General features: G+C 36.6%; 1 protein-coding gene across 2 annotated transcripts in view; it reads left to right on the top strand.

Annotated features, from left to right (window-relative positions):
- The window catches only part of DYRK1A (dual specificity tyrosine phosphorylation regulated kinase 1A), a 90,726-nt gene extending 67,232 nt beyond the window's left edge, over window positions 1-23,494 (top strand). For both annotated transcript variants that reach the window (XM_082304731.1, XM_082304732.1), the window contains exons 4-12: window positions 5,032-5,124; window positions 5,978-6,166; window positions 6,920-7,067; window positions 10,489-10,775; window positions 13,215-13,361; window positions 13,736-13,876; window positions 14,165-14,471; window positions 14,802-14,926; window positions 16,208-23,494. In XM_082304731.1, coding sequence (XP_082160857.1) covers window positions 5,032-5,124; window positions 5,978-6,166; window positions 6,920-7,067; window positions 10,489-10,775; window positions 13,215-13,361; window positions 13,736-13,876; window positions 14,165-14,471; window positions 14,802-14,926; window positions 16,208-16,831 — 2,061 coding nt within the window. In that variant the 3' untranslated portion in view covers window positions 16,832-23,494. The remainder of the gene's footprint in view (window positions 1-5,031; window positions 5,125-5,977; window positions 6,167-6,919; window positions 7,068-10,488; window positions 10,776-13,214; window positions 13,362-13,735; window positions 13,877-14,164; window positions 14,472-14,801; window positions 14,927-16,207) is intronic.
- Window positions 23,495-24,750: the final 1,256 nt, after the last annotated feature.

Below are 24,750 nucleotides of genomic sequence, written 5' to 3'. Positions count from 1 at the left end.
GCCTGATGTGAATATAAGATAAAAGCTTAAAACTTCTCACAACTTCAAACAAGCATTTCTTCTGTGCTCTGCTAATGTTTCTCTTCATCATGGGTACTCAGTTTGCCTGAAACATTTTCCAGTTCAGTACAAAAGATTAGAAAATTGATTTACCTGATAAAAAAGTTCAGGATTCCTTGGAAGATTTTGGTAACAAATTCCAACAGTTCAGCTTTGACTGCTAAACATCTTTCTCTCTATATGTATCTAAGATCACTTATCACCTGCAAAATTCTAGATTTTACTGACCAGATGTTGGCCGGAGATGTTACTGATTGCAACTAGATCATTGCAAAGTTAATGTGTTCTAGCAGGCAGTAGCAAATCCTTAGTTGAGTTACTTCAGCTACCTAATCAGCAACATTATTAGTGATGGTCAGACTTCACCAGACTCTGTCACGAATGTGAGCATGCAATTTATTTCAGTAAAAGCATTTCTCTCACTTTCCGTCTATCCTGGACATTTCTTAGAAAGAGATGTTTATGCTCTAGCAACAAGAATTTCAGAGTGGGGGGGTTTTCCTTCCCTTTCTCTTACTCCTCCTGCTCCCCACTGCTTTTTGTTAAAAATGGTTGGGCTGAATCAGGCAGGATAAAATCTTGGCAGATGACCCCTCTTTCTTTGCTGGTTTTCTTTATTTATTTAACTTTAAACGTATCGATTTCTTAGTATTACTTTTATTCAGCAACCTTATTTATTTGGGGAAGGAAGCAAGGACAGGAGGGAAATACTCACAGAACACAAGTCAATGATTAAAGTAATTGGACTGAAATTCTGTCACTACCTGCATATACAGTTCTGGCTCTGAGTACAGTGAGTTTGAAAAATAGTCTTGGATTGCTCTCGTTCAGTTCTCTGGCACATATGCTTTTTTCTCTTTGGTAATTTTTCTAAAAATCTGGAGTTTGCTGTACATTATGAGGAAGTGTTACTGTGGCTTGTTGTTATAGCAGTTAAACACCTGTTTTGTTGACCCTCTGGAGACGCCATCTATTATGTGGCTGCCCACCACAACATGGGATTAGTGTTGACTTCCCATCCTATATTATTGTGATGCAAGAAGGGTTTTGAATAGCAAGTGGCGTAGGAGTTACTGGTCCATTCAGTTCTTTAGTATGGGAACCTATTAAGTAGGTCATTACAATTGGAATTCTTGCTAAAAGTTACCCTTACAGTATAAAATCTTCATTATTTATTCTGTCTGTAAAGTGGAACATGTACTGTACGCAAACAGAATTTCTCTTTTTTGCCTTTTTTTTAATGAATGTGAATGGTGATGGATCTTTCTTTTTTAAAAAAATCTGAATTAAAGCATTCCATTAACAGAATATATATATATCTGCTCACAATTTCCCATAATCAAAATAAGATGCATTTAGTAAGGAACAGTGCCATCTGTTTTTTAGATAACAAAGCATATGTCCAAGGAGAGAGAACTATGTTGTCTGTTCCTTCATTCATTAAACCTCAAGGGCAATGCTAGTTTAAATAACATACCTGAATTAAAGTCATAGTTTCCTTAAAACATGTTTTGTCTCAGATGTGCTGAGTATGTGTAAGCGGGGCTCTTGGTTGCCTTTTTTCGTGTTTATTTGATTCTTCTTTGTTTAGACTAGTTACAGGTTGCTTGTCAGCACTGTCATGTGTGTTTGGTTAATAGGTAAGAAAATCAAATTTCAGGTCCTTACTTATAATGTAATTTTCATCATGGTACCATCCCAGGTAGCTGTACTGTTTCCACTGAGGCCTAAGTGTGGACCAGTCAGAACGTGATGGGTATTTACTGACATATATAATTGTAATGAAAATAGTTTCTTGTCTCGCAGTCTTGAAATACAAGCGTATCTTTTGATTTGTGTTCTATCTTCAGGAAGATCTGAGGTTGCAGTGTTGCTGTCTGGCCACCAGATAGAGACTGAAGCTTGTGCAATAGTATTTTTCTTTTTCTTTTTCTTTTTCTTTCCTTTTTTTTCTTCTTTTGTGGTTGAGCATTCTTTGAAGCCAAGAGGGAAATGAGTATTACCCCAATGATAAAGAATTTGAGAGTGTTATTGTTTAAAATGGATAATGACCACTTTGCTCCATAGTCTTCCATCATCAGGAAGAAGGGAACAAGAGTCTCCTAAAGGATCTTGGAAAAAGAAGAGAATGTTACAAATTTTGCAGTGTAACACGGGGAGGAAGAAAAGGTTGATTCTTTCTCCTTTCCCACACAAAACTTTATGAACCCAAGACAGCAAAATAGTACCTGTTAAAAAGTTCATACAGGTTAAAGTGTGTCCTCAGAAATGTGTGATCGTCTAAATGCACAATTAAAAGCACAATTTTCAAATAAGGTACTGGCTGCAAGCAACATAGGAGTAGCCTGCAGAATTTTAATTGTTTATGATTCGGGAACAGCAAGAAATTAGATTTCCCCCCCCCCCCCCGACCTTGTAACCTGCGTAACGGAGACCCTGTGCTGGTCATGTCAGCCTAGGACAGAGACTGGTCCCTGCCACTATCCGTGCACCGCAGCATGGTTTCTTTTACCAGCAAAATCTACCAGTGTTCCCATGTTCCAATAATCTGTTTAAGTCAGGTTAAGAAATTTGAAGGAAATACTTGCATTTTAAAAGCCTGTAACAGTGACAGTTGGGATTAGGACTAGATGCTGTTTAGTTGTTTAACAGGGCCGTGGGAGAGAACCAGAAGAGAACATACTTAGGTGTGATTTGTTTAATGGTTCTCATTTGTTTGACAGATGAAAGGAAGAAACAAAAATGTTTTGTAAATGTCAAATAGTTTGTTTAGGAAACTCTAAAACAGACTTTCCTGATGTTTACAAAATGGTTGTGCTTGTAATAAAAGAGAATTAAGGAATTAATTTGGTAAACCTGCTTAAGGGAAATTGATGATAGTGGGCATATCCAAAAGTTAATTGACTGGAACAAACACCGAGGGCATGACTTGGGTTAAAATTCCCTGAGGGAAGTTTAACTGTATCGCGTCGTCTCTCAGAAACATTCCCTAATCACAAAGACCACAAGTCAGCAGCCTTGCAGGGGCGTAAAAATGTTATGTGGGCGTATTTGGAGTGGTGTGCATCAAAGTTTTGAATTGCCATTTTCGGGAGCCTTCAGCTCCACTGAGTTTTGTACCTGTCCCAGCCTCATGCAGATGCAGTATGCTTACTGAAGTGTCTTGGCTTTCCTCCCCTCTCTTTAGCTCTCTTGCGTCTTTAGCTGTCTTGCTCTCTTGCTCGTGCTCTCTTTTTTTCCCCCACGCTGTCTGCACATCCACCAGAGGAGAGCATGGGCTTAGCTTTCTAGTAGGTCGCTTGGGTACCTGAGTTCAGGTCCAGTTTCAGAAGCACAAACTCTCTTTATCGCTTCTGTTTGTGAGAACTGTTTTGGGTCACTTCAACCTGATTTTTTTTTTATTTGGTTATTGAGCAAAACAAATGAGCTATTTGCACAGTCACCATTATAAGTATTAAGTAATGCCATAAAAGACAGAGGACCAGTTACACTTTTCAAGTTCATTTATTAGTTCAGCAATACTGATACAAAAATCAGTTTCGCTATTTTTGTTGACAGCTTATGCTTTTTCCTCAGCTCTGCAGGAGGCTGCCTATCAGTTTAGCTGTAATAGGAGGCAGCAGATGAGATTAAGCACTTGGAAGCGAAGAGAGTTATGAGCGTGAGTGTATTTGATGGCATGACATGAGATAATGGGAGATGAGAGTTGTAAGGCTGAGCGTGGTGGTGCTCGGTCACCTAACCCTCTTAATAAAGAGTAAGGAAGTAGAAGAAGCTTTTACATACATGAAACAAGCTTTTCTCCAATGGAATTGCTTAAACTTGCCCTGTGGTTTTCTGTCATTGGGAAGAGAGGGAATAGAGAGAGGCAGGCTAGGGGACCAGTCACACTAACCTCACCGCTCTCTCTCCTAGCTCCCCATCTGACACTCGCACTGGGTGAGACAGAGAAGTTGCCAGAGCTTGTCTGGTGGTACAGTTGTGCTGTTAAGTAAGTGTCTGCTGAGCAGGTAGTCAGCTTTAGCCAAGCGAAATGGTTTGTGACTTAGTTTTTTCTGCCTTCTCTTTTACTCACCTCCAGCCGGCCACTTGGAACTTTATCTTTTCAGGAACTTTTAGCTTCTGAGATTTCAAACAAATCTTAAGGAGAAATAGAAGTTGATTGGTAGATCCAGAGTTTACATGGCGTATGTGTGCAAAGAAAAAAAAGAGGCACACAAATAATTTTATCACACATAAGTCTTGTTCCTTCAGGAAACCAATACAAAAAAATGGCCTACTGTTGAAGATGGTTTTGTTCTAAATGTAGTCAATTTTAGGAGACACAAATGAGGAACATAACTACCTTTCCAGGGGCATTGTTTTAAAACTTTGAAAGTAGGTATGGTGTTCATGTGCATGCTTTAGATTTCTTTAGATTTTCTTTAGGTTTTAGATTTAGATTTAGGCCTGGATATTGCAAAGCATGGTAGACCTGAGGGGTTTTTTTTATTTGGAATTTAATACAGTTTAAATGTGGCAAACTGCTGCAGTTCTCCAGTAGTTATTACTGTTAACTTCCATTTGTGGTTTTAATGCAGCTATACATTAAATACAGTTACAGTTCATATATCAGTCATGAGGTAGAGGAGTAATGTCAACAAGAATCTCTGTTGTCAAAGGAGCTGTATTTTTAACTGAGGGAAAAACTGTTTATTGGGATTAAGCCTGTTGGGCATAATGGGAGGAGAGGCAGGAATCTTGGGATTTCTTTCTTTTTTTTAATTAATTCAATATATTAAAAAGTAACTTAACTAAACTGTTCATTTCTTCTGATTCCTGTATTTGTTTTTCTTTTTTGAATGTCAGCTTAAAGAAAAAAATGTTGCAATGAAATTACTCATTTCTGTGAGGAATATCACGATTAGGTGTAGTAAATATATCATTAAAGTCCTAGCTTTTACTCTAAGTTATGATATGGTCATATTACAGAGGCGGATGCCCCAAACTTTCCGTGATCCAGCCACTGCTCCATTGAGGAAACTCTCCGTAGATTTGATCAAAACATACAAGCATATTAATGAGGTAACGGCTTCAGCTATCTTTTGTAATGTGTATCGATGTGAAGTTTTTGTTTACAGTACATCATTAAGTGTATTTTCTACGAGTAATAGCTTTCTCTCTGTTGTTCACATCTCATTTGAGATCATTGATGCCATCGCCCTGCTTTCTGTCCAGCATATAGGAAATTTTTTGTCCTGGAATTTATTTTCTGTTGTTTTATAAGCAAATGGTGAGCTTTTCTGTTGCATGATAAGGAAGTACGAGTGGCACAAATGCTCTTTTAGCTCATGCTATAAACCTTTATGAATGTGTCTAAGGACTTTTAAGGAAAATAGTGAAATGTTTTCCCTAAATTATTTAATTAAATGTTATTGGCAAATGTAAAATACAAAAATTATGTGGTTAATATAGGAAAGCATCAGTTAGTTTCTAACTCTGGCAATTGTAGGGAATGTGAAGGGATTTCTGCCGTGATTACTGACTTCCTTGGAATTCTTCTTTTCCAGTCTTGTGGAAAGAGCAACTGATAACTCTGGTTTCCAGGCTACTTACCATTTTTAATTTTGCTATGTGTATAGTGTACTGTGTTGTATCTTTTCTTTTTGCACCTATGAACTCTAGGGATCAGTGTTATTAGTACATTTATTTAGATCTGCTTTTGGAGTTTTTAAATTATTCATCAAGCCTTTGCTTTGGTATAATGACTTGACTTCAAATAGAGTGATAGCAGGAGAGGATTGTTTGTTTTTTCCAGTAGTAGAAGTTGCATTTTAAAGTCACAGCAGTAGGTATCATGATTATAAAAGCTGATTCTATTCTTTATTGAACTGATGTTCTAAAAAGTGCTCTTAAGCGATATACTTTTCACGTTTAGGTTTACTATGCAAAAAAAAAACGGCGGCATCAGCAGGGCCAAGGAGATGATTCCAGTCACAAAAAGGAGAGAAAAGTTTACAATGATGGCTATGATGATGACAACTATGACTATATTGTAAAAAATGGAGAGAAGTGGATGGATCGTTATGAAATTGACTCTTTAATAGGCAAAGGATCCTTTGGACAGGTAATGTGTATCAGCTGAGCAACCTATCATTCATGTGAATCATAATATGCATTTCATTTGAAGTGGTATTCCTGTTTCATTTACAAATTAAACTTTTTTCTTAAACCTATTATACTGAGTGGCTGCTCAAGGCACATATTTTGTGCCGTTTCTTGTTACTGCAGATAACATTTGAATATACTTCAGTATGTATGTCTGGTAAAGCATTTTGCAATGAGCAAATCCTCAGCCTTTTGCTATCAGTTCACATTTTTAGCTGTTTGGCTTGGGTTTTTAAATTAAAACAATAGTCTAGTGCTAGTTACTTAGTAACATTTGTTTTGACTGTTCATAGCTGTAGCCAAGGCTTGAGAAGAAGGCTGGAAGAAGGCTGGAGCTTTTCTTTTGTTGTTTTTGTTAGTTTTTCACAGATTTTGCCAGTCATTTTACAGTATTGTTTTTGATTATTTGAGAATTGCATTTGGATATAATGCTTCCCTTAGTGAAGCCTTAGTGAAGCTCAGTGGAGCTTCTGAACTGGAACTGAGTTCTATTTTGTGACATCATTGCAATAAACGCCACACGATCAATTGTGGCTTTATTGTAGTATCATGTAAGAGAAGAAATTTAAGAACAGAAATTTAACTGGAAAGAACAAAAGTTCTAATAATGTTTTCTCTGAATTCAGAAAGCGAAGTAAGTTTAGAAAGTGAGTTTTGCTCTATTTTGAAAACTCAAGTGATTTTTCTGATGTGTTTGACGTTTCTCTTTCAGGTTGTAAAGGCTTATGATCGAGTGGAACAGGAGTGGGTGGCTATCAAAATAATAAAAAACAAGAAGGCTTTCTTAAACCAAGCCCAGATTGAAGTGCGACTGCTTGAGCTTATGAACAAACATGACACTGAGATGAAGTACTATATAGGTATTTGAATAGTTATTCTTCATTTTTATTTAATCAAATTATGGATATTTTAGATCTTGCTATATAGCTTAGGATGCTTCTGGTATTAAAGAAACGAGAAGAATAACACAGCTTTTAAAAATATTAATATTGTTTAGTGCAAATTTCCCAGTTTGCCTTGCAACAGGACCAGATCCAGAGGAAGAATATATAAAATTATTTGGGATAACAGACTTGTTACTTTGTAACATTGAGATCTTTTGTAGAATTTTCTTTTTCAAGGTAATGATATGGACCAGCTTTACCACAGAAGCTGTGATCTGTGGCAGTTTGCATCTCTTTCACTACTTCGAATATATCTTAAATATCTCAGAACTGTCATGGATAAGAGTATGCATATTTAATGTAAACCAGCATTATACAATAGTTTTATGGCTAGCTTAATCATTAGTTTTTGATCATGTGTATTTAAAAAGCGCAAAATTTTGTATAACAAAACTGAGATAAGACTTGTGTAAATGTTAAGACTTGCCCATTTATAGCTCAGAAAATATTTTAGAGCTTATGATTTTGATGGTTCCTGTAGATTGGAATGCTGTTCCCTTGACTTATTATAATGCTACTTGAACTTTACAATAATGATGAAATTAAGTCAGCTCGTGTAAAAAGTTTATTAAATCCCGTCTGTCCTCTGGAGTGGAGAATTGGGCAAAAAGATGATGGAAGGAAAACAACAGCGTGTTGTAAAGAGAGATGGAGAAGTATGAAACAGAGGGATTAAGGAATATGAAACTGATTTTAATCATCCTTTAGTTTGTAGAAGATGAAATACTAACAGCTATGCTTTCTGATTTGCATGTATATATTGGATTACTAATTTTTCTTTCTGTAGTTTAGAAAGAAACTTTTGAAATAATGTTAATATACACTGGTATTAAATTACCTGATGAGCATTGGGTTACTTTTTAACTTGTTTTGTAGAATATTATCTTTAGAATACATTTTATGTATTCAGTGTAAAAGTTTCTAAGGTATTTTTAACTTAAATTTATTAGTAACATGTTTACATAAAACAAAATCTAAACTCGACAGCATACTATGTCAAAAAGATGTTTCAGGAACGTTGAAGACATGAGCAGTTTCAGATTAATATGCAGCAAATAAAGACACTATAGGCATCATCAAATAAGCTCTTGGAATTTTAAATTTTTAGAGTCTGTTTGTAACATCAGGTAAAATGAAATGGACCAAAACATCGTATAATCTCCCTCTGTGAGTTAAGGCAGGATTGCTTTATATAGAGAGCAGTGCTGAAACAAAAAAAGCAAAAAAAAGTTCTGATAATTTCGAACAGTGGAGAAATAATATATACTGCCTTTGCTCAGGCAGGTGATTTTAGGCTTGTTTTAGACTTGTTTCAAGCTGATTTCCAAATCTATTAGGGTATATTTGAATAGTTCCCTTTTTATTTAACACGGTATTTAATGAACATGACAGCATCAGTAAAGATCAAAAAACCCCAAACAGATGATGTTTTGAATAGTACCTTGTATTGCATGCTGGGCAAAAACTGACCATGGAAAACTGAGATCTCTAGGCACTTCACTGGAAAATATTTATAAGTATAGGGACAGTTGCTTATGAACATACTTTTGCAACAAGACTTAATTGAAGCATTCAGCATATTAATGTAAAAAATAAGTTGTCTGTAGGACATGTGGGCAATTTACCCTCACATAGGCTTTCAGATACATGGTGCTGAGAATAACTGAATAAGGCTTAAAACATTGCAAGTATTACAATGTACTGTATGATGTTGAATGTAGACTTAGGGAGAACATGGGTTAAATACGCTGTAGCCTGATTTTTAAGGACATAAAGTTTAACTGCTTATGCTTCTGTCAGATCTCCTCTAGTACCTTTAAACGTTCTGACTGGCCTCCTTCAGAACTAACAAAAGTGTAAGAATGCATTAAGGTCTTCAAGTTTTGTGAAAACTGGTGGCAGAATGGAGGAGAAATGTTCAAATGTCATGTCTTCACTGAAGGAAAGATGTGGCAAGTTCAGCTCTTATCCAAATTATTTGAGCTCTGTGGTGCTTGCAAGTGGTACTAGCTAGCCAGTAGCGTGCTGGTAGTTACAAATCAGTTGGAGTAAGTGGTGTTTCTTGCCAAGTTGGCAGGTCCAGTAAGCTTAGGTGGTGTGGGGAGGAATTGCAATCAAGTGTAGGAAGACCACAAGGACATGAAAAGGTGCTGGTGCTTTCATGGTGGGAGGATAGTGGAAATATGGCTAAGATGAGAAAATACGAAAGGTCTAGACAATGATGTATTGCAGGAACTGGTATCAGGGTGGAAGCAAATGGTATTGCTACAGGTAAGTTGTAAGGGACACATGAAGAACTGGCTTATGATAATGGAGGAAGAAAAAAAAAATCCATAGGACACCAAGTAATGACCTTAACTGAAAGTCTGAATTCTCTTTGTGCTACTGTTGGTTCAAGATTTTATTATGACAAAAAGGGGAGTGTGTTCCTTTTTATCTGAGGGCTGAAGTATTTTTCCTATTTCAATTTTCTTTTACTTGTGGCGACCAACCTGAATGATTGGCAGACTGATAAACCCTGCTTGCCTCTAAACAGATTAATGTGATTAATTTTTCACCTATTTAATGAAAAAATTGATTCGATCTGGACTGGATTGGTTGCTTTCATAAATTGAGATTGTGCCTGATTGAAATTAATATAGTGCCTTTGGGATATTGATCGGTTTTGTTAATTGAAGTAATCAATCACAGCTTATAAATTGCAGTAATGTCTTAGTATATTTTAAATGAATCTGACAGTCAAATATTTTCTCTGTAAATGTAAGGGAATTTCCTAACAAAGAATTCAGTCTCAAGTGCTATATCTGCTTTACTGCTGGGAACGCTGCTGTATGCGCACTTTTTTCCAATCTGCTTGGACTTGAATACAATTTTAGCTTTAGGAGCGTGGAGAAATGAATTGTCCCCTGAAAAAGATCAAGAGTGTTGTGACAAAGGTTGTGTTACACAGTTTGCACTTCTTGTCTTTTTTGCTGATATTTTTATTTATCAACAAATGTGTTTGCCTTTTCTAATAGGGGAGCGATAGCTTATTTTGAAAAACAAAACAAACCACAAAAACCTCTCTTCTATCTTTTAAATTGTTTTTTGGTTAATATAGCTTTACTGAGGTACATCTGAGGACACTTCAGATGTGTAAAATGTCCGCCTGTACCCTAGGCGTGGTAGCAATATTCTGTAAATAACCATAGATCTAGGAAAAAAAAGCAACACTATTATCTTACTCACAGGTCAGCTTCCTACATACTGGTTAAAATATTTAACCATTGTGTTGTAATTAGTATTTAATACTTTACACACAGGATATGTGTTAATTATTTTCTTCCCCTTTTTAAAGTGCATTTGAAACGCCACTTCATGTTCCGAAACCATCTCTGCTTAGTCTTTGAAATGCTGTCCTACAATCTGTATGATCTGTTGCGGAACACCAACTTCAGAGGTGTCTCATTGAACCTGACACGAAAATTTGCACAGCAAATGTGCACTGCATTGCTTTTTCTGGCGACTCCTGAACTTAGTATCATTCACTGTGACCTAAAACCTGAGAATATCCTGCTCTGTAACCCCAAACGAAGTGCTATCAAGATTGTTGATTTTGGCAGTTCGTGTCAACTTGGACAGAGGGTGAGTATTAGTAAAAATTCTACTTATGCTACTGTTAGATACATATGAAAAATTTAATATTTTTAGGTCATAATACCTAGATAGCTAATTTAAACTTTATTAATGATGACTTAAGTGAAATAGTAACTAATTTTTACATAGGGTGTTAGAGAGCAACAGTCCTTAGGAGCTTCAAATATGAATTTTAATGCCGTAGTAGATAAACTTTCACCATAGGGATAAACTTTCCATCTTTCTTTTCTCCTTGGTTACTTTTTTATGCCGTGTTAGTGCAGAATGCATCAGCACTTGATTGTAGAAGCCTGCAGTGCTGTTAAATAAAATACTCTTTTATTATTTTCTTACTCCATATGTATTACTCCTTCCACTTTAGCATGTCCTCTATTTAGTGTGCCGTGGAGATAAGAAGATATTTGAGGGTCTAGACAGTGCAGTAGCTGGCTCTTAAAGATACTGGTTATAACTAACCTATTTTTAGAAACACTGTAGCAACTGTGGAAAGACTGAATTGAGTTTAGTGGTGGTATTACTGTGAGTAAAGATGCATATGTGGAAAGCGTTTCCAGGACAAAGGGCCAGATTGCTTTCTGTCAAAAGTTCTGCAGATTAGGATAGATCTATACTATTACATAGTTGTCCAAAAATTTGTATTTGTGTCCTGTTGTTCATGTACTTTGAAGATGAGTGCGTTTTTTTATTTGAGCTGTTAGAATCTGTTGAGCATAGTCTATCCAGCATAGCCAATTAACTATATTAGCTTTAAGAAATGTTAAAATATATACACCTAGCTATTAATATATTAAGATCATAAATAATTCTGCTTGGATGCCAAAGCCTGTTTTCTTTAGGAAGAGCTTTGAATCCTATTCCTCAAGTGTTTGATTTGTACTGACGATTTGCTCACTGAAAAGTTTATCAGAATGTACTGTTCAGCTTGCACCTTATAGTGTAGTACAAGTAGACTCTTTCCTGGTTGAAAGAATTGTATTTGGCTGAGCAAGTGACCACTTCCATTCAGGGTGCCTTTGCTTTAGTTGTTTGCAGTGAAAAAAATTGTTAGCTAGAGAGGTAAGGAAGACTTCTATAGATAGAAGTTAGACTTCAGTTACTTCGAAAAAAAGGATTTTGAGCCTTCCCCAGTCAGTTGTGTACCTTTGGCAGTTTTATCTGTAAATTTGTGAATGGTATGTTTTTGCTTTGACAAAGCTGGGTGTTAAAAAAACCAAACCAACCAACCAACCAACCAACCAACCAAAAAACCTCCAAAAAATATGCAACGTTTGCAAAAGAGATGACGTTTCAGAAGTCTGACTAGTAATACTGCAGATGGAATCATTCTATGAGAAGAATTAAGAAACTTCATGGCCTAACTTTAACAGAAGTCCCCTGATCCTTTTTTGAGGAGTTGGGGCTGGACAGTAGCACCCCATCTCTTTTTCCCATAATAAGTTTGGGAAGAGTGGGTCAGAATATTGACTGTTGTATTGAAAGCAGTGGTAAGATGTACATTTAGATTAATAAAAGGACTTTTTGCTATAAACTAGAAACTTTTCAGCCTGGGGTGAAGGAAGACACCAGGAGGTGAAATGAGATCTCGATTGTGTAGGTCAATAATAAGATAATTTTGAGATGTTAAGAAGCACAAATACAAAAACCTAGTGTAATTCCTTATTAAAATTAACTTAAATAGCGGTAAGAAAATACTAGTATTTTTGTGGAAAGTGCTGGATAAAATTGCACGTTACTTAGAATATAAAGTATGGTTCTGTTTTGGGTATTTTTTTGTTTGGTTCATTTTTTGCTAAGGGTGTTGGAGGTGTTTTTTTTTTCTAAAGGGTTTTTGTTTGTTTGTTTACAGGTAAGCCAGTCTCCAGGTTTAGAATCGAGATAGAATTATCTGTGTTGTGAAATAAGCAGGATAGCTGGGGGTGGAAGGAGGTTACTTTTTCCTGTGTGGCGTTTTGTAGTTCCTGGAATGACCTGATAATTTAATCTTATTTCATCATATCATAATTGTGGCTTTTGATCTTTTATTATAGATTTTGTCTGGAGTGTTATGTGATTCTGATGTGGCTTGTGGAATACTTTTTCTTTGGGTGATACCAGACTAAAATTTTGTTGTATGATTACCTGTAATTGCTTGAGATTACACTTATCAACCCTAAAGTGTAAAATACTGTCGTCATGAGTGAATCTACACTTTTTTTCTTTTTTCTTTTTTTTTTTTTTTTTGGTGAGAGAGTGTGAATGCTATTATTTTCTTAAGAATTAACATTTACCTGTTTTTATAAACGTAATGTATAGACACTTTTTAGTGTCACTGATACCTTGGCTTTCCCTACACTGAAAATGTATTTCATGGTAGTTCTGTTTTGTAATACAGAATCATAATAGTGCTCTTTGGATGCTGTGTATTACCTTTAGATGCTTTTATTTCAGATATACCAATATATCCAGAGTCGTTTTTATCGATCACCAGAGGTGCTACTGGGAATGCCTTATGATCTTGCAATTGATATGTGGTCCCTTGGGTGTATTTTAGTTGAGATGCACACTGGAGAGCCTCTTTTTAGTGGGGCAAACGAGGTATGCAGCTATATTACAGTACAAGTAATTTGATTTTTTTTTTTTTTTTGTTCATTGTCATCATGACTTTCATCTGTTTAATTGTAATGCATAAATTAGGGAAGTGTAGTAATTCTAAAATGAATAAACATCAATGACAGCAATGTCTTTTGTCAGAACTCTAAATTGCCTGTTAATAGTTTTCTGTTTATGGGTCCCCCCTTACTCCTTATTCACTAATTTGTTCTGTACATATTGGATTTTTCTTGAACTCACAATTAATTTAAAACTTGGCTGGGTAGTTAACACTTGCTTCCCATGTGACTATAGAATATCACTCTGTCACACTGCTCAGCTGTCACATGTTCTTCACAAATATTCTTTGTTTGGAACAGGTGGATCAAATGAATAAAATAGTGGAAGTTTTGGGGATACCACCTACCCACATCCTTGACCAAGCACCAAAAGCAAGAAAGTTCTTTGAGAAGTTGCCAGAAGGCACTTGGAACTTGAAGAAGACCAAAGATGGAAAAAGGGTAGGTTACATAACTAGGATGAGAATATGGACTGTCTCTTTAAAAAAATACGTATGAAAAATGGTGAGATGTTACTTTGCTTTACATCTTGCCTTACTGAAAATGTAGGTTTATTGTTGTCTATTATTGTTCCATGTTTTAAGACAGGTTGATTAAATAACACTTTCCTTAGTGTTGAATAGTTTCTTACTTCTATTTGACTGACTTCCTTCTATGGCATGTTTAAACTATGCACATCCAAGGCTTAATATGTAACTTGATTTCAAACAATTTCTAACTTCCCAACAGGAATACAAACCACCCGGAACTCGTAAACTTCACAATATACTAGGAGTTGAAACAGGAGGACCAGGTGGACGTCGTGCTGGGGAATCGGGTCATACTGTAGCTGACTACTTGAAGTTCAAAGACCTCATCTTAAGGATGCTTGATTATGACCCTAAGACACGAATTCAACCTTATTATGCCCTACAGCATAGTTTCTTTAAGAAAACAGCAGACGAAGGTACAAACACAAGTAACAGTGTGTCTACGAGTCCTGCCATGGAGCAGTCACAGTCTTCAGGAACCACCTCTAGTACATCTTCAAGCTCAGGTAAGTTCTCATTAACAGATAACAAATTATATTTCCTAATCACGTCAAAGGACTCCTTCCCAGATAAATGTTTTTTGTTTTTTGTTTTTTGTTTTTTTGTTAAAAAACAAATATGTCAGTCATACTCATCAAAACAATTATTTTAATCAGCTGGAACAGGTAACTGCTCCAAGAAAAAAATTAAAAGTAGATGAGGAAAAATGTGTGTGATTATCATAGGTCTTGTATTTTTACCTTGAAGCAGTTTAAATATCTTCATGCTGTCATTGTTTTACAGATTACTGTAAATTTTGTGTCTCTTTAGTTATTGTGCATGTTATAATTTTATAGGTGGATCTTCTGGAACAAGCAACAGTGGAAGGGCACGGTCAGACCCCACACACCAGCATCGACATAGTGGTGGACACTTCACTGCTGCTGTTCAAGCTATGGACTGTGAAACACACAGCCCACAGGTATGCTTAAGTAGAGCTTTGGTCTGTTTGATTTATACAAATTTTCTGAGAATATTAAATCCCTAAAATTTAATTATCACTTTCATTTCAGGAATGAAGTGGTTTAGACATAGAACTAGCCATCAGATTTGGTTTATTTTTTACCCCCAACTCTTGTATGGTCTTGTGTGTGTTAGGTCAGTCATTTAGGCAAAAGTACTGCGGGTAGCTGTAAAAATTTCCATAGATTCTGCAGAGGTGAAGGTTTTGAATCAGTAGCGATAAGTCAGGTGGAACTGTCAGTGCTTCATCTTACACAGAGCGTAAGGGTTCACAGAACTATGCATCTTCCAACCCAGTGAAGAACTAGCTTGTACTTCAGTGGACTCCTGTGGGAGTTCTTACTTCCATTTTATGGTGTTCAGGTACTTCACCAACATTATCATTGGCTGAATTAGTGTTTATTCAGTACTTCTTGGAAAGAAGCAACAACTCATTTATTAACTACAAATAATTCAATAATACTTTTAGTACAGAACAGATAAAAATATAAATCAGTGTATGCTAGGTTGTTTTATTCCTGGAAGAGTAAAACTGAAATGTGATAGTGATTTATCATTTCTGTTCATCGCTTTTACAGATGTAGAATCACTTTCACAGGTGTAAAGCAATAGCCTCCAAGCATTATACTCACAAGAAAATAAAAGAAGATCATACATGCTTCTTTGCAGCTGACAGAAAACTAACTTTTTCTCCCAAGTAGACAACTTAGTTTGTGCAACAAATTGGTGTTTAGCTAGATCTTGCTATTATAATAATCTTTAATCAGCTGTGTTCTTCCAGAGAAGTGGGTAGTACTCCTCTAATGCTGTTGACACTGTTCAAGATATAAACTACAACATATTAATTTAGCTTAGTATGCTAATTGTATCTAGAGGCCTGAGTCAGAGATCAGGGCCTTATTGTTCTAGGTGGTGTACAAATATTATATTGTTTAATACTACCATTATGTAAAGCTGCTTCCATAATTTTGACAGTAAGGTCACATATTGGACTGACTTAAACTGTTTGAAAAAACATCCAGAATGTGAACTCATTTTTCTTAAGGTATATTTAGTGTGTTAGTGTGTTAGAAATGCTTCTTAACTACATGCTTACATTTTTCGAATAATTTTGCAACTGCAAGGTTCAGTTAATTTTTTTAAAAGTTAGCATAGACCTTAATAACTTTATCTCTCTCCTGTATTGCAAATGGACAGATTTGATTAAGCATTTTAATTTTTATTTTGCTTATTAACATAGGTTCGACAACAGTTTCCTCCTCCAATTGGTTGGACAGCCACTGAAGCTCCTACACAGGTCACTGTTGAAAACCATCCAGTTCAAGAAACCACCTTCCATGTAACCCCTCAACAACAGAATGCATTACATCATCATCATGGAAATAGCTCTCACCACCACCACCATCACCACCACCACCACCATCATCATGGACAGCAAGCCTTGGGTAGCCGGACCAGGCCGAGGGTCTACAATTCTCCAACAAACAGCTCCTCCACCCAGGATTCTATGGAGGTGGGCCACAGTCACCACTCCATGACATCCCTGTCTTCCTCAACTACTTCTTCCTCTACATCTTCCTCCTCTACTGGTAACCAAGGCAATCAGGCCTATCAGAACCGCCCAGTGGCTGCTAATACCTTGGACTTTGGACAAAATGGAGCTATGGACATGAATTTAACAGTCTACTCTAATCCGCGCCAAGAAACTGGCATAGCTGGACATCCAACGTACCAGTTTTCTGCTAATACAGGTCCTGCTCATTACATGACTGAAGGACACCTTGCAATGAGGCAAGGGATCGATAGAGAAGAGTCTCCCATGACAGGAGTTTGTGTTCAGCAAAGTCCTGTGGCTAGCTCGTGACTAAACTGAAACTAAGTTTGTTTCTTGTGTGTTTTTATAGAAGTGGTGTTTTTCCAAAAACAAAGTGCAAAGCTGCTTGAATCAGAAGGAGATAAACTCACTGAACCGCTACAGGAGGGCAAAGCTGACTATTTTTTTAAACTTGAAAAGATTGCAAAGGGACAATGAAGTTTTTTTGTTGTTTTTTGGGGGGGTTTTTTGGTTGTTTTTTTCTTTTTTTAAGAGCCATGTCCGGACCCACCTTAACGGATAGCTTAGTGGTGTTCACCTTTTGCTTCCCCCGTTTTAACTTGCCACAACCTAGTCATAGTTTGGTTTTTTTGGGGAGGGTTTTTATTTGGTCTCATTCAACAGGGGTTATTGTTCAAATGTTAGTTGTAGTTGCAAACTAGTTTCTTTTTAAAGGCATTGCACATGATTTATAAAAAGGCCCTTTGAAGTTTTTGGGTGGGAGGGGTGTGAGTAATATATATATATATTTTTTTTAGTTCCCCAAACAAACATGGGCACAGAAATGCAGTACTGTAAGAAAGAGGGACCTTCAGATTACACAAATATATATTCTTCAGCTGTAAAAAGGGACGGTTGTAATGGAGTTTGTAAGGCACATTAAGCATGCTAAGTGGCGGTGATCAGAACTCTCCTTTTCTGAATCTACTGAGGATCAAAGCAGCAATTGTAATGGGATTCTGTGGGTCTCATATTTTGGAGACCAGAGTCAGTTAGTATTGAAATATGACTGGTTTCATAACTGAGGTGCACTGAGAAGCAATCAACGGGTCGGTCCTGGCCAGTCCTGGGGAGGTCTAAGTGGTGGTCTTTGGGATAACCTTTGGCCTTATGGATTTGGACTCTTAAGTTAGAAGAGCCTACCATTTCAGATGCAATCACTTTTGGACATGCTTTTGCAGACAGTCCTTAATGCTGAAAACACAGAGAATGGGTAATTCAAGAGGCCTTTCTTTTAAAGTAGACTTTTGTGACCCACTTATTGTAAGGTATTGCAAGGTCACTTTGCGTGTGTCATAAAGTTGACTTCCTTATTGGTTGAAGGTCACAGGAGTAGTGGTTTGCGTTTGATGGAAATAGCTACAACTGTGTCCCTTCCTGCTTTTTACTTTTTTCTTTTGCTTTTTCTCGGCACGTGGTTTCTCCACCATTACTTCTGCACAAAGACGTCTTCTGTTCATCCTGAACATTTTTAAAAATGCAGAATTTTATGTGACTGCTTTTTTGCCTCACAATTATGCTGTGAATTTTACAAAAATTTATTTTCTTTTTTGATAATTTATTGTACCAAAGCTGTTTTTATAGCACATAGATGTCTGTAACCAATAATGTAGCAGTTCTGCACTTTGACACAAGGTGTAACTAGACCATTTTTAAATGTCAGTTGAAAATTATGGCTGTACTATTGCTTAAACAAAACTGGAACTGTTGTTGAATTCATAGCCAATACATTTACAGCAATCTGTGTACTGAACATAATAGATTGACATCTACTTCGAGACTATAACATCTGTTACATTATAAATGTGTTCAGGCTTCTGAAGGTAAAAGGGACACTAGATCCAGAAGCTATGAAACCAGCAGTTGATTCTTGTATTCCTTATTAACATAATTGTAAACTTGAAGGCAAGACCTTGATTGCATGAGCAGGTCCAAAATAATAGTCTGAGTAAAGCGAAACACTCACATGAGACCTGAGGTTAGCAGGCTGTATTTAACAGGTGCCTAATTTTTGGGTAATGCTGCCTTAATATAACACAGTCAGCTTGGCAGTTGCAAAATTTACGGGCCCATTCAGAGATTTATATATATGAAAAGTAAAAGCTCCGTGAAAAACCTTTGAAAGAATAAGGGTAATTCATTGATTGCCCGTCCCAGATGAGCATTTTTTGCCCGTTATATATTACAGAAGCAGTGATCTACCTCTGCCAGTAAGCCCTTTTAAAAGTTAATTTAGCAGAAAATTCAGAGTTCATACTGGTGAATTCCATGCGGCTAAGTCATTTTTTTTCAGACTAAAAGGTGGAATTTTTTATACTTACAGTGGCAATGCAGCAGCCGACTACCATGTAAATTGGAATGAATACTTGGGATTACCATTTGTTTGTAAATCATGATTTTTTTTTTTAATCAAATGATCCATATTTCTTTTGTATTGACACGTCAACCCTGTGGATGAAAGTGGGTTTTTTTGGTTTTTTGTTTTGTTTTGTTTTTTTGTTTTTTTTTTTTTTTTTAAACTCAGTCATTCGGAGAAGTTTACAGGATTTGGAAGGCTGTCACCTTAGAAACAGGATGCTGAGTTTAGCAATATAAAAAGGAATCCAGTACTTACTGCTGTCTAGGAATATAAGGGTAATATAATATCTGGGTGATTTTTGTGTGCGCGGGTTGCCACACCTTAGCAAGCGCCAAAAATAAAGCAGTTAAAAATATCTACACAAAGAAGAAATCATAAAATCCAGTGCTTCTGCATACTGTGTTATGTTACAGTCCAGTTTTGTGTGCTTTACTACACAGTTTGGTTACAGGACTTCTGTGCATTGTAAACATAAACAGCATGGAAAAGGTTAAATACCTGTGTTCAGATTGTAAGATCTAGTCCGGACTTGCTGTGTATATTGTAACGTTAAATGAAAAGACAAGCCCTTTGTATTATAGTCATGCAGTCTTATGTATGATAAACAGTTGAATAATTTGTCCTCAGACTCTTTACTGTGCTTTTTAAAAAAAGAGTAATTTAAGAAAAAATGTAAACATAGTAAATCTTCCTATGCAATTAACCTACTCCAAGCCATGGTATGGTAGGTATAATTATACTATAATATGTAAATATCAGATACATTGAAACAAACTTAAAAATATGAAAGTAAAAGTTGGAGGCATAACAGATAATTTTGAGTTTTTAATTGAAACAGCAAGGTATATATACAAATCATTGATGTATGAACACAGCTCTGCTTGATTCTGATGGACTGTGCTTGTAGTTTGAGTTCTTTATATTATCATCTGTTAGTTTGAATGTTCTTATATGCACTGCAGCTTTCTACCTATTACAGACTAGCTGATTTTAAGGCCAGAAGTGACCATGGTAGTGAAATAATCTGACTGGCATGCCATTATCCCTAGAATTCAATCTAGTTATTTCTGCATCATGAAGTCCGTATCTTTTGGGTGCAGTAGAACATACTTTTGAAAAAGATAGCTGATTTTCATATAGATTCTTCAAGTGTGAGGATTTTTCCGTGTCTCTTGAGTGATTCAGCTAGTTTATTTTCCATACTCTTAGTCCTCCTTCAGTTTTAGGACTGTTTAGTTACAGCTGCTGGCCATCAGATAGCTAGCTGCCTATTAGAATAACAGATAACTACTCTAGTTTTAAACTATTTCACTTTATTCACATAAAAATATGTTAACTTTAATAACCTATATAGATGGATTTCCTTAAATCTCTAACTAAAGCTTTTACGGCTCTTCTGAAACTTCAGATGTTTTAAAATTCATTCTAAAGTGTGGACATAAGAACTGCATACGGCAGCTGGTAGTAATTTCAGTATTGCTGTGTGCGTCTAGTATGTGCAGGTACATTCTTGAACCTTTCAGTTTATATCTTTGCTTGTTTGTTTATACCTCCAAGGACTGCATTTTTAAATCTTTCAGTCTCAGTTATTTGCATTAAAAGATTGTAAATTTAGATGATTATCCATCATGATTCCTAAGTCCTTTTCAGAACTGCTGCTCTTCCAGGATGTAGTCTTCCATCCTGTAAGTATAATGATGTCTGAATGGGACCGGTTTACAGAAGGGTTGGATTCACCTATAGATGCGACTTGTCTTCATTGTTTATCACTCTACCATCATTATTTTCATTAAACCATCAATGTGCTTATATTTTATTCTTGATAACTGAAAAATCTTAAATACCTGGAAGATAATTCCTGTTGAAACCCATCAGAAGCATCCTTTTTTAATGAGGAAGTAATCTTAAAACTCTAACCTTCTGACACAGAGTGGTGAATATGTTGTGTTGATTTATAGAACAAATATATTTCAGTAACATCATTATGTGGAACTATGGAAGTATCTTTCTAGTCAAAATTATGCAAGTAACTGACTACAAAGTAGAGTTATTGCTGAGTGTTGATCTCGTGAGGATAGTTCGTATGGGATCCAGCATGACTGGCAAGTGATGTGTTTTACTTAGAAGGATGGATATTAGAACTGCACAATATCTTGCATCTGTCAAGCAAAGAAAGTCACCTTGCCAAATTGTAGTTTTCTGTTACATATCCCTGGTTTTGTGGGGTTAAACAGAAGCAACCTCATGTTGAAAAGTTTGCAATTGGTATTTATTTCTCCACTTCATAATGATAGCTGAACTATTTTTTCCTTATTGATTAAGATGCCTCGTTTTTATTTCAACAGTTATCCATACTAGCCCTATCAAATATATATGATCTGCCTAGACCTGGGAGGATTTGCAGTTTCTGTTGTTTATTATGTTCTATGCTAGATGTTACAGAGCATCACGGAGTTCAATCACAAGACGGTCACTGTGGCTATCCTTGAGGACCTGAATGATACGAGAATGTGGTATACTTCATGAGCCAGACAAAGGTGTTAGTTAAAATTTTAAACTTCAGGCTCCTCTGCTGAATGGCAGAGAGGAAATTTAATTCACTTTAAGCAATGTTCATGGATTCCAGAGGGAAAGTGAGGATGGAAGATTTCGAAGAGGCTAAGGGTTGGAATTGAAAGGATGTTTTGTGTGGGAGGGAGTCTAACCAATGGGAAGAATAGCATAGGGAGGGGAGAGAAATACCCTTAGCTGGAGTGGAATCGTGCAGACCTTAATTGAAAGCGAGACCGAGAAATTTTTATGTGGTCTTGGCCCTAGGAAAGCATGTGAGGGAAGCTAAATGAAGAACTTCATGGCCACGTTGAATGAGACTTAACAGATCTATTTTGAGTGGAAAATACATTTTTCATAGAAGGCTGGATTCCAGTAATTAACATGAGAGATGTCTAGCATGCAGCTGTGTGTTTTGTTTCAAGGTGGATTTGAATCCAGACTGTGTATCAAGTGGCAAGACTTGGGTCAAATTTGGAAGTTTGCAAGAGAGCAGAAACGAAAGTTGGGATGATTTTATTGTGATTTAGAAAGGCTAAATTGAAGGAGGAGGATTTTTTCTGACAGCAGACCACACAAGGGTATGCTGGAGAGATCAGACTGGCAGAAGCAGCAGTAATGGATAGAGTGGATTGTCAGCATGTAAGCAACTGAAAGGATTTTAATGCATTTACTAACTGGGGCTGAGATGTATAGGTTAAAATGGGCTGAAAGCAGAGCCTAGTGAGACCTTAAAAGAGGCAAACCACAGCAGATGTTATAAATGGAGTTTTAGAACTGTAGGAATAAAAAACCCCAAACTTCAAGTAGTGTATGTTTTTGAGTGCGTGATTATCTATTAAAACTTGTACATGTCTTTAGTAGGATGAGAATGGAAGTGAGGCTGACCAAAGACATCCTTAAAAAAAAATTGTTGCCATGGAGTAGAAAGGGCACAGGATCTATATAGCCTAAAAGATGTTTTATTGTGGATCCGCCTTAGGTCCTCATTCCTAAGGCAGGACCTCCTCTGTTTCACAACCAGCAATTTTTCCTCAGTGAGCAACAGTGAAAAGTATCCCAGCTAAATAATGATAAACAGTGTCATAGTGAAAAGCTGCAAACCTCAAATAGAAAACTAGCAGGTAAGGAAAACAGCCCCAGTATTTTCTGTCTAAATAAGAAAAAGCATCAGCTATTTTTTGAAAATTAAGGCTAATAACATCCTTATTGGTAAGACAGAACTACCATTATTGTAAAAACGTCATAAATCCTTTCAGGACGAGTGTATTGGCCAGATTTGGCTTTCTAAACCGAATTCTAATCATGCTAAAGAGCAGATGCATCCTGGTCTGGGGCAAGTTGGTCTGAATTTCAGGAGAATCCAGTACTGAGAGACCCGCGCATAGATGATGGCTTTTGGAGAAGGGAATGTAATGTGGCTTTAGGTAAACAAGGCAATGCAATTAAACTTCTTACGTAGTGCACTGGAATTTTCTTCTATTTCTCTTTCCTTGACGTCTTCGCAAGAGGCGTTTCTCATCTCTGGTAAGTCATGCAGTCCAGCTCTTAGTTTCCAAGTACTCCGTAGGAACAGCTTCAACAGGAATTTCTGCTTCCCACTGCTGCAAACTCCAGCGTCCTGGAATACATTTGTCGTGATGTCTTGGCATGTGTTTTGGTTATAAGGGCATTATATTTTCTAGAACACCGGATCTTGCATGTCAAATGTAGTTTAAAGCTGTTCAGTTAACAAAGTACAAAAATGTTTTGACGTTTTGCTTCCATCATCGTTTTGCATGCAAATGGACAAATCTCATGGAATTGTGTACCGTAAGGCAGTGTTGCAGCATTTCCTAGAAACATGTTGGTCTCCAATATGAATGCTTTTATAATACATGCAATGTTCCCTTGAATACATTAGCCATTTGGATTCTTCGTTGTTGCAGCCTCCTGGTAGAGTCTGTCATGAAAACTCTGGGAAGACATTGTTTTGCCAGAGGAGCAATAGATGAGCAGTTTTGTTCCTTCTAGAAAAAGCAACTTGAGTCTGAAGAATTGCCCTTTTTTTTTTTTTTTTTTTTTTTTTTTTTTTTTTAAATCATGTATGCATTGCTGGTTACGATTTGTACCAATACCAACATTTTCATTCAAAGCATTTATTTGTTAAAGGGTGTTAAAAGTTGGCATGTTTGACTGCAGGATACGCTTGTTGTCTTAACATGTTTGCATTGCATTTTTCCATTTATTTTTTCTGCATAGTGTGAGCCAGTTCTCACTGCTTAAAGCAATGGTATGCTTATAATTTTGAAGATTTGGCTTGGTAGCTTTCTTTTGGATTTTTCAAAAAGAACTCTGGCTTTCCTACTGCTGTGCTGACTTTCTGCAGTGTGTATATAAAGAAATTTGACTTAATTTACAAGGCAATGCACAGACTGGTCCCTAAAAAAATAACTACAAGATGAGGAAAGGGTTAAAAACATTGCTCCTCAAATCCAGTTTTGTGTGATCATCACAGAGATGAGTCCTGCTGAGATGTTAAGATTTCTTGAAACTTCAGATCTTACGGGTATTCCATATGGTTTTGAGTAATAAAAAGAAGAGTAGCATAGATAAGCCAATAGAAATTAATAACCAAATCCACCTCCTGTAGGTCTCCCCATGAGAAGTGGCAGGAAAGGAGATTAATGTGACAGATGTTGACTGTCGAAAGACAATTAGTTGGTTACTGATTGGAAAATGATATATGAAAAAATAAAAGCTGAGCTTGTTTGTTCCGAAGAACCTAATGGAAGATGTCAAGCAGAAAACCCCTCCACCCAGACTGCCTTCTTCAGGATCTTTCTTCCTTCAGATTTTCCTGCCAACTTGTAGCTCATTCAGGACTCCGTTCACAACTCCTTCCCAGCATAAAACGCCAACAGTTGGTAGATGGAGTTAATCGTTTTGAGACTGCAAGGATGGTGATGAAGAGGAGTTGTCTTTACCTAAAGCAGGCAGAAAGGCTAGTCCTGAACGGAATACGTTCTGAGCTATTCTGCATTTTCAGGGCAACAAACCCTTTCATAATTTGCAGAGAGGAGACTCCATTCAGAGATCTTGGAGTCAAGAATAAGCTGAGGGAATTTTAGTTTTCAAAGCTTCAGTCTTACTTGTCTTTCCCAATGCAGGGCTAGCACAGTTTGGTACCAGTGGGATTCCTCCTCTTTGCTGCAATGTGCTAGAGCTCCCGTGCATTTTTATTTTCATCTCAGTTGGTCTCCTGCCTGTATAGAATGTTTGCCTTGCGTATGAGGAAATT

This window comes from Platalea leucorodia, assembly GCF_965183815.1.
Source record: "Platalea leucorodia genome assembly, chromosome: 2".
Lineage (NCBI taxonomy): Eukaryota > Metazoa > Chordata > Aves > Pelecaniformes > Threskiornithidae > Platalea > Platalea leucorodia.
This window is presented reverse-complemented; position numbering and strand designations above follow the sequence as displayed.